This window comes from Neoarius graeffei, chromosome 6, assembly GCF_027579695.1.
Source record: "Neoarius graeffei isolate fNeoGra1 chromosome 6, fNeoGra1.pri, whole genome shotgun sequence".
Taxonomy (NCBI): Eukaryota; Metazoa; Chordata; class Actinopteri; order Siluriformes; family Ariidae; genus Neoarius; species Neoarius graeffei.
In genome coordinates, this window is record NC_083574.1 from 46,142,459 (window position 1) to 46,158,759 (window position 16,301).

The 16,301-nt window shown below is 41.7% G+C and overlaps 1 protein-coding gene across 1 annotated transcript in view; it reads right to left on the minus strand.

Annotated features, from left to right (window-relative positions):
* Window positions 1-16,301, minus strand: part of cdh13 (cadherin 13, H-cadherin (heart)) — a 925,252-nt gene that overhangs the window by 513,546 nt on the left and 395,405 nt on the right. Inside the window, exons 5-6 of the mRNA XM_060923723.1 lie at window positions 998-1,003; window positions 524-676 (exon numbers count right to left, since the gene is read on the minus strand). Coding sequence (XP_060779706.1) covers window positions 524-676; window positions 998-1,003 — 159 coding nt within the window. The remainder of the gene's footprint in view (window positions 1-523; window positions 677-997; window positions 1,004-16,301) is intronic.

Genomic DNA, 16,301 nt, shown 5'->3' on the forward strand with positions numbered 1-16,301 from the left:
ACTGTTGAGTCACCACTGCCCCAGAAAGTATCCAGCAAGTACAACAATCACATGCTTCCTGGCTGCAGTGCATTCTGGGAAATGTAACTGAAAATCTCATCACTTTATTCTTTTATGTTGCACAACTGAAGGGGAAAACCTGCATTTCCTATAACCATCAGTTCAGCCGTAGTGTCTGTGGTGTAATGCAAAGTGAAGTGAGGTGGTTCCTTGGGGGAATAAATAAACACTATTTTTCTAAGTTTTGTTTCTCGCAAATGTGTTACTTATTTTCTTACACATTTATGACTTCATAATCTCAAAGGATATCTCAGTTTTTTCAGAAATTCTGAGTTTTTTCTTGGAATATTACCCCCGTCCCCTACCTCTGTATTTCTTTTTAACCAACAATGGCTCTAATACGCCATCGTAATAAACAAATAAAATTAAATAAATAAATAAATAAATAAATAAGGATCAGTCTTTCTCAACATGACCTGGGATGCAAACAAAATATCTCACAAAACTGTCCAGTGATACTTACATGGTAGAAATCTATGATCTCTCGGTCCAGGGCGCGGCTCACTGCAACCTCTCCTGTCAGTTTGTTGATGCTGAACACACCTTTTGGATCCTGATCTGCCCCTTTTCCCGTCAGCCGAAAAATGTGGTCGTCTTTCATATCAGGGGAGATCACCTGATGCACACGTAAATGCATATTAAACATTCAGATAACAGCAAAAAAGCAACAATAACAGTGTGCTCCAATCCAATAATAACTCAATCAGGAAAGAATGAGTGGAGATAAGTAGGAATGATTAGCCTCATCATTTCAATGGAACAAATTAGATTGAGTGATTATATTGGCATGTTTATATTGCGAGTACAGCTACACTAATATGACATTGTTATGGTTTTAATGAAGATGGTTAAACACTCAATTTACTCCTGTGGCTCAGTGTTTGACAACACAAATGTATTATATCCCAGCTGATTATATGTGACCTGTAGTACTTACATGTGACTGAGAAGGGCAGAATCGTTCCAAGGGGGTGCAGCAGGTTAGGAGAAAACAGAACAGAACAAACACACATTACAAATACAAGCACTCCTTTCAGTGATAAACACACACAACATATGATACTTGGAATAAAGTATTTTATTCTGTCCACATTCACTGGATATGAGCAACCGTGCGCTCTGATTGGCTACTCTACTACTAGGCTATCAGCTTATATATGGTGAGTAGAGAAAACAAAATGGCAGAGCGTGTTGCTGAACCAACCGAGGACGAAATAAAAAACTCTACTCGAAAACAAAACCTCAAAAAATACAAAAAAATAGCAACAAAATATGGAATGAAAGTATTTGATGGTAAGAACATATATATTTTTTTATCTTTAAAGAATTATTATTATCATATTTTTCACAAATTGCTCCTGTCATTTCGCCGGTTTGTTTACATTCAAAGCGGAAATTATTTTGTAGGATGTTTTGTATAAAGTTTTTATTTATTGAATTTGCAAAAAATAAAAATGCTCCATTTCTCAAAATCCAGTGAATGTGGATAGAATAAAACAGTTATTCCACTCAATCTCGTCATACATGGCTTATAGCCAGCTCGGCGCTACACACTTCATCAGCTATCAGCTCATATATGACTCGATTTCATGGAATAACTGTTAATTATACCACGGCTCTGTTGAATTTTCGATCCTGTAACAGCATGACCCATCGTGTTTTATTCCTCTTATACCACAGAGATTTGCCAAAAAAATTCACTTTTTTCTTCATTTGTAAATGAACAAAATATCATGCTTTTTCATAGTTTATAGTTACATTTAATGTTGTAGCATGTTAACAAAAAAATGAGTTATTGTTATCAGTAATGTTTTCTAATCTATAATCAGCCATCTCTCTCTCTCTGTCTCTCTTTCTCTCAGTTAAAGACACGACTTGTCATGTTTTATTTATTTTGGTATTTTGTATTTTAGTTTTTTATACGTAATGTATAATGCAATGTAGTTTTTGTATTGATCTTGTGCAATGCGGACATGTTACTGGAGACCTTGGATTTCCCTTTGGGATTAATAAACTATCTATCTATCTATCTATCCATCCATCCATCCATCACTTAGAAACCAGAAAGTGCAAACTCCAACATCGTGGAGACTCTCTCATGACAGAAATCTTACTAACTGTTACAAAGCTCTGATACCCAAGAGTATCCTTCCCTAAATGAATAAATAAACCCTCACTACATCAGTGAGTATAGATTGTTTTCCTTCCATCTGTAAAATAACAGCACTTTTAAAAAAAAATCCATGATGATTATCATTAGCTTTAGATTATGTGGATTGTCCATCATAGAAATCCCTGTAAATGAGTCATTATTATGGAATTGCATGAATATAAAATAATACCACAGCACAGTTGAATGTTTGAATCTGATTAGTCAGAATGTGTACGGTATCTTATTTTGGTGTAACAGCACAGGTACAGTGTCTTGCAAAAGTATTCATCCCCCTTGGTGTTTGTCCTGTTTTGTCGCATTATAAGCTGAAATTAAAATGGATTTTTGGGGGGTTAGCACCATTTGATTTACACAACATGCCTACCACTTTAAAGGTACAAATTGTTGTTTTATTGTGACACAAACAATAATTAAGATGAAAAAACAGAAATCTGGAGTGTGTATAGGTATTCACCCCCTTTTGAATGAAACCCCTAAATAAGAGCTGCTCCAACCAATTCACTTCATACTGTAAGTCACATAATTAGTTGATTAAGATCCACCTGTGTGCAATCAAAGTGTCACATGATCTGTCACATGATGTCTGTATAAATCAACCTGTTCTGGAAGGACCCTGACTCTGCAGCACTACTAAGCAAGCAACATGAAAACCAAGGAGCCTCCAAACAGGTCAGAGACAAAGTTGTGAAGAAGTATAGATCAGGGTTGGGTTATAAAAAATATCCCAAACTTTGAAAATCCAAGGGAGCACCATTAAATCCATTATAGCAAAATGGAAAGAATATGGCACCACTACAAACCTGGCAAGAGAAGGCCGCCCACCAAAACTCACAGACCGGGCAAAGAGGGCATTAATCAGAGATGCAACAAAGACACCAAAGATAACACTGAAGAAGCTGCAAAGATCCACAGTGGAAATGGGAGTATCTGTACATAGGACCACTTTAATCCGTACACTCCACAGAGTGGGGCTTTATGGAAGAGTGGCCAGAAAAAGTCACTGCTTAAGAAAACACGTTTGGAGTTTGCCCAACAGCATGTGGCAGACTCCCCAAACACATGGAAGAAGATTCTCTGGTCAAATGAGACTAAAATTGATCTTTTTGGCCATCATGGGAAACGCCATGTGTGGCACAAACCCAACACCCTGAGAACACCATTCCTGCAGTGATGCATGGTGGTGGCAGCATCATGCTGTGGGAATATTTTTCATCTGCATGGACAGGAAAGCTGGTCAGGACTGAAGGAAAGATGGATGGCACTAAATACAGGGCAATTCTGGAGGAAAACCTGTTTGAGTCAGCTAGAGGTTTGAGACTGGGACGAAGGTTCACAGTCCAGCAGGGCAATGACCCTAAACCTATTGCTAAAGCTGCACTGGAGTGGTTTAAAGGGAAACATTTAAATGTCTTGGAATGGCCTAATCAAAGCCCAGACCTCAATCCAGTTGAGAATCTGTGGCATAACTTGAAGATTGCTGTACACCAACGTAACCCATCTAACTTGAAGCAGTTTTGCCTTGAGGAATGGGCAAAAATCCCAGTGGCTAGATGTGCTAAGCTAATAGAGACATACCCCAAGAGACTTGCAGCTGTAATTACAGCAAAAGGTGGTGCTACTGTACAAAGTATTGACTTTTTTTTTTTTGGGGGGGGGGGGGGGGGATCACCTACAGTATGTACACTCCAGATTTCTTTTTTTTTTCATTTTAATTATTGTTTGTGTCACAATAAAACAACTATTTGCACCTTCAAAGTGGTAGGCATGTTGTGTAAATGAAATGGTGCTAACCCCCCCAAAATCCATTTTAATTCCCTCTTGTAATGCAACAAAACAGGACAAACGCCAAGGGGGATGAATACTTTTGCAAGGCACTGTAGTTCCAGCCCATACAAAGGAACTTGTATGGTGCATGGTCCAAATAATCTAAGAATAATAATAAATTGATTTAAAAACATGTTTTATTCTTAGGAGATGTTTATTTAAGCTGTATGGAAGGAAACTCGGTTGTAAGTGTTTTGTGGTTACACATTTGTGGTTACACTTGCCTTTTTCTCCATTTTCGGAGTAAACTGACAAGCTGTGTTTTGTGTGTGTGTGTGTATGTGTGTGTGTGAGAGAGAGAGAGAGATCTAACTATAAACTGCTTAATTGTGCCACTTGTTTAGGGACAAATTAAAGAGTGTAATAATTGGCAAATTACTGTAGTATATCTCTAATATCTGAAGATTCTAATTTTCAACAACAACAGAATTTCTTTATAGTAACAAGTCTCGGACAGTTTCTATTTATGCAGACAAACACTTCTGCAATATTTCTGCAAGGTTCATATGAATGTGGCTATTTTTACAGAGAAGAATTTCAAAGAAAGATCAGGAAAATGGTCAGGAAACTGTTGATAGATAAGTATAATCAGATAAAAAGTTATAAGGTAAAAAAAAATATTTCGGCAAATTGCTATGGTATAGGAGGAATAAAACCTTTAAGATGTGTGGTTATATGAAAATAATCAATTTCAGTGTGGTAACAGTAATTCCGCTGAGCTTTGGTCCACATCACACCCCATCATTGATGAAATCCTCAGTTGTAACTGTAAATGTCAGACACACTACTATTTTATTGCACTTTTATGTTGGTTGAAGTGGCCATTTAAATGCATTACTTGTTATCTAATAACTATAGACTGAGAGGAGATTTGTTGCCTCACCCACACATTCACTTACGGTAACTGCTGCGTGCTACATTTACCCAGTCAATTACAGTGAGTAGGAAATTTAAAATTTACAGACAAACTGAAGCAATGATAATTGAAGAAATAGCACTTATTAAACTTTTTTATGTTCATTATGCACATTTCCAGACCATGTTTAATGCCATTTACTTTTTAGTCTATCACAATTAAGTACAGGCTTAAAACTTTTTCTTTTTCAGAATGATTGAAAAAAAACCCCACTTGCTCAGCACTTTTATGATGCTCTCGTAAAACCTCACAAATGTCTAGAGCAGGTTATGCAGTTGTAACTTGCACATATATTTTGTAAATGTAACTATGGGTCAAAAAAAACATTAATTGCAATAAATCACTATTTGCTAAACATGTAACGATATATCATGTGACAACAAATTGCGATACACATTTAAGACGATTCGAATAGATGAAATAAAAAATAGCCTCAATGAGGCTGTAGCTCATACCGGCCACTGTTGTTGTGTGTGAGTTTGAAATTTCAGATGCCCATAAAATCATAAATATGACAGGTGGCGCCACCATGTTGACAACTTTTCTGCTCACCCACCTGGGGAACATTGTATGAGAGTTTGATTGAAATCTGACCAATTCTGTAGGAGGAGTAGCGATTTTTTAAAATTGTGGATGGACGACAATGACAGAAGACGGACGGACGACGCATGATCGCATAAGCTCATCGGGCCTAGGCTGCAGCCGGATGAGCTAATAATGAATTGTGATTATTATCAGGCTGCGTACTCTCATAGGTTTTCCTAGCTGTAATTGCATTGTTTAGACAGCAGAGGGTGCAATTACGTAAAACAGACATAAAACGTGAATATCGTAAATCATATAACACGTGACTTCACCCTGGACAGACGTAACTCAGCTCTAATGCTGTGAAAGAACACAAAAAATGTATCTCAAATGGGAAAGAGCTGTTGTGCGATTGACTGTACAAACAGATTTAACATGAAATCGCAGCTCTCTTCTTACAGACTGCTGAAAGCTACAGAAAAGCAAAGCAAATGGAGGTAGTAGAAATGTTCATAAAAGTTTATTAAGAAAAGGCCTATTTTTTTTTTATAAAAGGAATATTTTAGTTCATAGATTATTATTATATTTGACTCCAACTTTTACAAATGTGGGAAAATAATTACTGTTGGTTATCAAGAAAATGAAACAAAAGCTGTTTTTTTTTATTTTACAAAATGAATTTTTAAGTTTATAAAGAATAGGAAAATAACTGTTGCTTTTGGGGGGTAATACAATTTTCTTAATTTTATTTTTTTTCAAATAAAGTGTATCGAATCGAATAGTGAATCAGGTGAACCATCCCTACTATTTGCAGATTGGAATATTTGTAAACCAAATTGCAGATGTGAACATTGACAAATGGTCATTTCCAACACTCTGCATATTCGATGACAAAATGCTACATCCAGTAAGGCTTTGCAAAGAAAAATTTCAGTTGTAAACTAATGTTTGTAAGCGTGAACAGACATTATTTCTTCCAGCCATTTAGAACAGAGACTGCAAACACTGTCTCATATGCTCAGAGGTCTGTAGTATAGCAGTATCTGCTCTGGATAGCTGGAGCTTGAAGGCTCATGCTTTCTATTAGGGCTGTGCAGCTGATGCTCTCCTGCAGTAAAATCACTGGGCTGTCAAGAGGATGCAGAAAAATCAGTGCAAACCTGCCATACAGAGGTGTAAATATGATGAATTATGGGCTGAGCACAAATGTGCCATGTCACCAGGGCTGGAAAGTAACAAACGACATGTACTCTCACTGAAATACTTGAGAGTACGTCCCAGCCTTTTTTTTTTTTGAGTAGAATTAAATCACAGAACTCTTACGTTTTACATGAGATTTTCAAAAAAAAAAAAATCAATCCATTACATTTGTTCACTACCCATGGAAACATGTCCAGCTAAACCATTAAATAGCTTGTTTCTTTTTTTCCCCTCCATATTTTACAGTTCAAAAGTTTAAACTGTCACGTCAGTGTTCAGTAACGTTGACATCCTGCAGGTCAGGTCAACATCTTTCCTAGGTAGCTATAAACATGTATCTAACGTAAGCTAGCTCGCTAATATACCTACCAAGCTACTGAATCACCAGCAGCATTTGGTTAATTAGCGAGCCAGCTAACATTACCTTTCTTTATGGATTGTTGATAACAAGGGTGCTGTTCACTTCAACATAGCTCGCTTGGTTAGTTAGCATAATTGTTAAAAGACGCATTTGTCAAATATACAGTACCAGTCAAAAGTTTGGACACCTACTCATTCATAGGTTTTTCTGTCTTTGGACTACTTTCTCCATTGTAGAACAATACTGAAGACATCAAAACTATGAAATAACATCTGGAACAAATATGGAATTATGTGATAACCAAAAAATGTTTAAAAAAACAAAATATGTTTACCATGATGACACTTTGCACACTATTAGCATTATCTTAACCAGCTTCATGAGGTAGTCACCTGGAATGCTTTTCAACTAACAGATGTGCCTCGTCAAAAGTTAATTAGTGCAATTTCTTGCCTTCTTAATGCATTTGAGGTCAAACAGTAAACAGTAAATTATAAAAATATGGTAAATAGCCCTATTCCACAACTGTAGTAATCTATATTATGTCAAGAACCACTCAAGAGAGAAACGACATCCATCATTACTTTAAGCCATTAAGTGTCTTTTAATTAATCTATATAATAAGTGGCAAAGTTTGCTTGTTTGTTTGTCTTGAGCGTCAACATTTCTCAACGGATTTTCACCAAATCTGGCAAGTAGGTCCGGGGATGATCCGGAATTTTGCAGATATAAACAAAATTCATGTACAGGCCCCAGTTGGCCTCCGGGTGGTGGATGCTTGGATTTTTGTTTGTCTTGGGTTCACATCACCATTCCTCGACGGATCTTCACCAAATTTGACATGGAAGTCTGGGGGCAACCCGGAATTTTGCAAAACCTGGGCATCGCCAGGTAACCTCATCATCTCTAGCCACTTTATCCTGTTCTACAGGGTCGCAGGCAAGCTGGAGCCTATCCCAGCTGACTACGGGCGAAAGGCGGGGTACACCCTGGGCAAGTCGCCAGGTCATCACAGGGCTGACACATAGACACAGACAACCATTCACACTCACATTCACACCTACGGTCAATTTAGAGTCACCAGTTAACCTAACCTGCATGTCTTTGGACTGTGGAGGAAACCGGAGCACCCAGAGGAAACCCATGTGGACACGGGGAGAACATGCAAACTCCGCACAGAAGGGCCCTCGTCGGCCACGGGGCTTGAACCCAGGACCTTCTTGCTGTGAGGCGACAGCGCTAACCACTACACCACCGTGCTGTCCCCGCCAGGTAACCTGCTAGTAAAAAATAAAGAATAGTCATTGTATTCGAAGGTGTGTCTAAACTTTTCCCTGGTACTGTATTTCTGACATATTTTTTTATTAGTTGTGTCACTTGTAGACATCCGTCCATTATCTATACCACTTATCTATCAGGGTCATGGGGAAACCGGAGCCAATCCCAGCTGACTTTTTGAGAAAGAGATACACCCTGGGTAGGTTACCAATCTATCATAGGGCTAACACAGAGATGAACAACCATTCACACTCACATTCACACCTATGGGCAATTTAGAGTAATCAGCTGACCTAATCATAGGTCAACTGATTAACCAACCAGAGTACTGCACCATCATGCCGCCACAACAAATTACATATAAAATGTAATTTCTAAAGTGATTATTTCAGTATTTTTTCACCTGATTACTATTATATTAGGGCAGCACGGTGGTGTAGTGGTTAGTGCTGTCGCCTCACAGCAAGAAGGTCTGGGTTCAAGCCCCGTGGCCGGCGAGGGCCTTTCTGTGGGGAGTTTGCATGTTCTCCCCGTGTCCGCGTGGGTTTCCTCCGGGTGCTCTGGTTTCCCCCACAGTCCAAAGATATGCAGGTTAGGTTAACTGGTGACTTTAAATTGACCGTAGGTGTGAGTGTGAATGGTTGTCTGTGTCTGTGTGTCAGCCCTGTGATGACCTGGCGACTTGTCCAGGGTGTACTCCGCCTTTCGCCCGTAGTCAGCTGGGATAGGCTCCAGCTTGCCTGCGACCCTGTAGAAGGATAAAGCGGCTAGAGATAATGAGATGAGACTATTATATTAGTTATTACTACAGTAGCAGAATGTTTTGTAGTTATCCATTACTGCCTCCCATTCACATTACCCAAGACTGCAGCAGTCTCACAGCAGTTTCTCCTCATTCCTATCTTTTCCGTTCAGCCCAGCCTCCAGGAGACCTCACAGAGGGCTTATGCTTGTCTCAAGAGTGGTTGCTGTAGATGTCTGCTCTCTGCACAAGGTTGTTTTCTTTTTTGCTGTACAGAGCAAACGGCCATGCTATCGATTTGTCGGAACAATAAAACTGTTTTTTTTTCTCAGAGTTATTAAAGACATGATGAGCTCCTGCAGACGTAGGAGGAGAAGAGCGGGAGAAAGAGTCAGACTCGCTGTAGAGAAACCAAGCCCCGGGAGGACTGAAGGGATGCCGGTAAGGAGGGGAAGGTGATAATGATGGAAGAATAGAGGAAAGAGTGGAGCTGAGGTGAGCTCAAACTCCAAGCAGGCAGGATGGGAAAGAAAGAAGATGCTCAAAGTGATCAAGGCTAGCTACAGGGTGCAGAAAAGGTGTTGAGATGTTGTGGCAATTGATCACAGGAGGATCAATTGTTACTTCCTGCGCTGCTATACTATTTACAGTGCACACACGCACCACACATGGTTACACTAAATACACACACACACACACACACACACACACACACAGAGTGTTGTTCAGCTTTCTTCTCAGTTATTAAAGGCCTGCCGAGTGCGGTCTACTGGGAAGTGCTCACCTATTTCTATCAGCTCTCATTAAGAGCAAAGAGAACATAAAAGAGAAGCAGGCTGTTGTCACTGCGGGGGTATGACAGTGAGGAGGAGCTGCAAACACTGATGCTCTACACAATGCAGCAGTCAAAGGGAGAGGAGGAACCCCCTCACACACACACACACACACACACACTAGTAAAACTTATTTCACTGCAACCATGCAGATATTCTGAAGTTTATATCAGTACAGAATGCAAATAAAGATAATGTAATGCCTAAAGTCATGCACATACAGATCAAGAGCTTCAGGTAAACGTTCACATCAAACATCTGAATGGAAAATAAATGTGATCTTTGTGACTTTGATTGTGGCATGATTCTTGGTGCCAGATTAGCTGGTGTGAGTATTTCAGAAACAACGAATATCCTTGGATTTTCACACACAGCAGGTACTAGAGTTTATAGAAAATGTCGCAAAACACACACCCACACACACACACACACACTCAAAAAAAAAAAAAATCAGAGCGTGGCAATTCTGCAATCGGAACTGCCTTGTTAAAGAAAGAGGTCGGAAGAGAATGGCCAAAATGAATCGAGCTGACAGGCAGGCTATAGTAACCCAAATAAGCACTCTTTGCAACTGTGGTGAACAGTAAAGCATCGCCAAACACAAACACATCAAACCTTGAGGCAGATGGAATATAACAGCAGAACAGCACATCAGATTCCATTTCTGTCTGGCAATGCCAGGCTATAGTGAGCACAGACTTACTGAAACTGGACATTTATAAATATACCAGGGTTTGGTAGACACACAAAGGTTTGAAAGGCACATTATTCACTGTTCCCCGAGCCGGGGGGGGGGGGTGTTGGAGAAGTTGGCTGTTGGAAAATGTGACTGAAGAAAGACAATACCAGAAGTTTTTTGAGGAAAAAAAAAAATACAACTTGCAATTCTATACTCCAAACAAAAAACTTTTTAAGAGATGTCCTTTGCTCTTAGCCTCAAGAGTGAGAGTCACGCTGATGTAAAGGTTGCTCACTAATGTTATTGTATCTAGCTAGCTTACTGCATCAATCTATATCAAGCTCCTTGCTTGCTTGCCATGTAGCTTGGTCTATATGTGTAATGTTATGATTATATAAATGCATCCTTCTATAACAGGGGCTCAGATAATTTGAGAAGGTTTGCTAATTATTACATGCTTTTTTTTTTTTAAAGCTTAATGAGGCATGTGTTTGAGCTCAATTTGCCTCCGTGTGCTCTTACCGTATTTATGCTATAGTCCTTCTGTGCACTCTGGCTGGAACGATGGATATTGCCGTGCAATAATAAATCAAAAGACTCTAATAAGTCATTCTATCATTTGAGTAATTCATGCTCTCTATTGTAATGAGGTACTGAAGTAAGTAAAATTATAGTCTTTTTTTAAAATAAAATATTTGGCTCAGCAGCAGCTGTCATCTGTACCATTAATCTTTGTTTCCTTTCGCATCTGTCCTCCCGCAGATATCTGGCCCAAAGTCGTTGCAGTTACATTAATAAAAGTGGACTTGTTTAAATTGATTTGCATCTTTAAGGCTCACACCTGGTATTTGGATCTTACATGGTCAACTGATGTGTCTTAAAGTTATGTGAAGTTATGTTTACTGATAACTTGTCACTAGAGTGGGTTGCCAACTGTGCCAAAAGCAGCAGGATATCTTCAAAACCAGCCTGAAAGCTCCTTGCTTAATATCAAAACTCAAAAAAGCATATATTAAGTTGTCAGAAGACTTTTTCTAATGAAATCACTGGACCTTGGATTTTTCAATAAAAGCTTTACTGTCAGTAGCAGTCTGCAGGAAATTTTATGCAGCTTTAACTCAGACAGACGCGCAGCTTGTGAACAGGCAAGGCAGGCAACTGCTTGGGGCCCCCTGGCCCAGGGGCCCCCAGAGAGTCGAGGCCCAAGGGCTTACTTATTTTGTTTTTTATTGTTTTTATTGTTCTTTACCATTGTATTTTCACATTTGGAATTTAAAAAACTTTGGTTTCATACATTTTTCATTGGTGTCAGATTATTTATAACATATTGATGAACACTGGTCAGAAGGGCCCCCTGGAAATTTTTGCTTGGGGCCACAACATACTCTAGAATCGCCTCTGAACTCAGATAAACATTTTATTCATCAATCACATGAACAGAACAGAAAGGTGCGCTTAATGAAAAGAAAGAGAAGTGGATTTTAAAAAACATGCAGGCTATAGCCTATTTTAAAAACTGGTTCAAACATAGTTGTAACAAGAATCAAGTCTTCAACAGCGGGACATTCAAAGGGGAATAATATTACCATCTATCCATCCATTATCTGTAGCCACTTATCCTGTTCTACAGGGTCGCAAGCAAGCTGGAGCCTATCCCAGCTGACTATGGGTGAGAGGCGGGGTACACCCTGGACAAGTCACCAGGTTATCACAGGGCTGACACAGAGACAAACAACCATTCACACTCACATTCACACCTACGGTAAATTTAGAGTCACCAGTTAGCCTAACCTGCATGTCTTTGGACTGTGGGGGAAACCGGAGCACCCGGAGGAAACCCACGCGGACACGGGGAGAACATGCAAACTCCACACAGAAAGGCCCTTGTCGGCCACTGGGCTTGAACCTAGGACCTTCTTGCTGTGAGGCAACAGTGCTAACCACTACACCACCGTGCCGCCCGGAATAATATTACTTCCTCTAAAAATACATGAGTCCAACATTCATATTCAAAAGCAACTTTATCTTCATGAAGCAACATTAAAAATTCTAAGATGGTGGCACGTGCGGATGCAGCAGCCCCTCTCTGTCCCGATAATGTGGTGTTTACATGTTTGCCTTCGTTGGTGTGCTCAAGTGGTTGTATATTTTTGTCGCGTTTGTCCATCCCTAGGTGCACATACAGCCGTGGGACTCTTTTTGACATTGGCAACACTTTTTTCTGTAAGTTAAACCCGCCACATGCTAAGGAGCTACACGACCTCGGCCTACTCCGGCAGCCTGCTTTGACATCGACCCCCACTACTGCTGCACACCCGCAGAGGAAGCGCTGTAGGCAGTGCGAGAGGAGGCAGAAGCAGGGAAAGCGCGGGGGTATCTGGGCCAGGCTAGTGGCTAATCCACACAAGCCGGCTATACCGTCCATTGTAATCGCCAATGTACGCCCCTTGGATAACAAACTGGATTATATACACCTTTTGAGAGCGACCCAGCAGGCTGTGAGAGAGTGCTGTGTTTTTGTGTTCACGGAAACATGGCTCAACGACAGCATACCGGACTCCGCCATCCAGCTTGACCGGCTAACATGCTACCGAGCAGACAGAGCCCTCATTGAAGGAGGTAAGACCCGCGGCAGCGGGGTCTGTGTTTCCATCAGGGATGCTTGGTGTCAGGACGCTGTGGTAGTTTGTAGACACTGTTCACCCCTTGTGGATTTTATGATCATCAAGTGCCGGCCCTTCTATCTACCGAGGGAGTTTTCTGCCATCCTGCTTGTTGCAGTTTACATTCCTCCCAGCTGCAACAACAATGATAGGGACAAGGCACGGAGTGAACTGTACTGCGCCATCAGTGACCAACAGACAGCCCATCCAGAGGGACTTCTCATCGTAGCTGGAGATTTCAACCACGCAAATCTCAAAACAGTGTTTCCTCAGTTAAATCAACACATTGACTTTGCAACACGGGGAAACAACACACTGGACCTGGTTTACACAACACTGAGAAGAGCATACAAGGCCTCACCCCTCCCCCATCTTGGTGCTTCAGACCACATCACTGTTATGCTAATGCCAGCATACAGGCCGAAGGTCAAAGTCACCTGACTGGTCCAGAAGCAGGTATGGGTGTGGCCAGAGGGTGCTTCCTCAGCACTTCAGGACTACTTTAACATCACAGACTGGGACATGTTTAAGCAGGCAGCAACTTACAACCACCAGATCAACATCCAGGAGTATTCAGACACTGTTACAGCCTACATTAGTAAATGCATTGATGATGTCATGGACATTAAGACCATCACAGTATGGGCCAACCAGAAACCATGGCTGACGGGGGAAGTCTATCGGTTACTGAAAGCCCGGAACTCTGCTTTCAGAGCAGGTGATGAGGCTGGTCTGAGATCAGCAAGAGCCAACTTGTCCCGTGGCATCAGACTAGCAAAGAGGCAGTACAGCATCAGGATAACCCATCACTTCACTGACAGCAGAGACACAAGGAGCCTGTGGTAGGGGATACAGACCATCACTGACTATAAACCTCAACCACAGACCTGTGACAAGGACATCACTCTGCTGAACAGTCTGAACAAATTCTTTGGACGATTTGAAGCCGACAACAGCACGCCTGCACAGAAGACACCACCCCTTCCGGATGACCAGGTGCTGTCCCTGTCTCCAGCCAGTGTGAGGAGATCCCTCTCCAGGATCAACACCTGCAAAGCTGTAGGACCTGACAACATTCCAGGTCGTGTGCTAAAGGACTGTGCAGAGGAGCTCACAGATGTCCTCACAGACATCTTCAACACCTCCCTGAGCCAAGCTGTTGTCCCCACCTGCTTCAAGAGCACCACCATCATCCCTGTTCCAAAGAAGGCCTCTTCATCCTGCTTCAATGACTACCACCCTGTGGCACTGACCCCCATCATTATGAAGTGCTTCGAGCGGTTAGTCATGCAGCACATCAAATCCATCCTCCCTCCCTCCATGGACCCACACCAATTTGCATATCAGGCCAACCGGTCCACTGATGATGCAATCTCCACCGCTCTACACTCAGCTCTCACTCACCTGGACACTAAGGACTCTTACATGCAGATGCTGTTCTTAGACTTTAGTTCAGCATTTAACACAATCATCCCCCAGCAGCTGATACAGAAACTGGACTGTCTAGGACTTAACACCTCCCTCTGCAACTGGTTGCTGGACTTCCTGACCAGAAGACCACAGGCAGTCCGGGTCGACAGCAACACATCCAGCACCTTCATACTGAACACAGGGGCCCCCCAAGGATGTGTGCTCAGCCCCCTTCTCTTCACCCTGCTGACCCACGACTGCACACCAACACACAACAGCAATCTCTTCATCAAGTTTGCGGATGACACGACTGTGGTGGGACTCATTAACAATGATGAGTCATACTACAGGGATGAGGTGAGTCAACTGGCCACATGGTGCAGAGACAACAATCTCTCTCTTAATGTGGAGAAGACGAAGGAGGTGGTTGTTGACTTCTGGAGAGCCTCCACCCAGCATCCTCCACTGACCATCAACAGTGCCGCTGTGGAGAGAGTGAGCAGCACCAAGTTCCTGGGTGTGTACCTCACTGAGGATCTCTCCTGGAGCAGCAACACTGCATCGCTGGCCAGGAAAGCTCAGCAGTGCCTCTACTTCCTCTGCAGACTGAAAAGAGCTAGAGAACCAGTCCCTATCATGCACACCTTCTACTGCGGAACCACCGAGAGCATCCTGACCAGCTGCATCACTGTGTGGTACGGTGGCTGTACTACATCCTGCCGGAAGACCCTGCAGCGCATAGTGAGAGCAGCTGAGAAGATCATCGGTGTCCCCCTACCCTCCCTTCAGGATATTTACAACACACGCCTGGCCCGCAGAGCACTCAGCATTGCAGGTGACTCCACCCATCCCAACCACCACTTCTTCAGCCTCCTGCCTTCTGGGAGGAGAATGAGAAGCCTCCGGGCGAGAACCAGCAGACTGAGAGACAGCTTCATCCACCAAGCCGTCAGGATGCTGAACTCCCTCCCAGGCCAGTACCCCCTTCCCTTAATACACAAACCAAATGTCACCAGCCACTTTAAAGAACTTTAACGAAATTCAATTGCACCATGTAAAAACTGTTTACAATACTGTTTACACATATTCTTTACTCAATTGCACTATATAAAAACTGTTTACAACACTGTTTTCACTTTATAAATCTTTTATCTTTGATAGACTTCACTGCTATACTGTTTATACGGTCATATTTGCCACATTTATACTTACACTGTAAGTTCTGCTCATACTGCCATATTTATATTTACTGTGTTTATATAGTGCTATATTGCCCTACAATACTGTCAGACCAGTGGCGGCTCCTGAATTTTTTTTCAGGGGGGGCAATTTTCCCCCGTTATGTCTACACGGACCGTAAATGTCCACAGGACTGAAGTAAATTGACCTAGGTAGCAAATCAATTGGCCGAACTTGTTTTTGCCTGGTAAATTCAGATATCAATATAGACAATATCTCTTCTCTCCACTAGGTGGGAACACTGAACAAGTTAAAGGTGGCAAACTAAGGTAGCCTAGTAAACTAGACCCACCCGCCTAGCGCCAAAAATATTTTTGCCTACGAGTGGCAAATATTCACATTTAGTCTGGCTTGCCAGGCTAAAACTAAGGAAGATTCATTGTGAAGCCTTCAAAGCA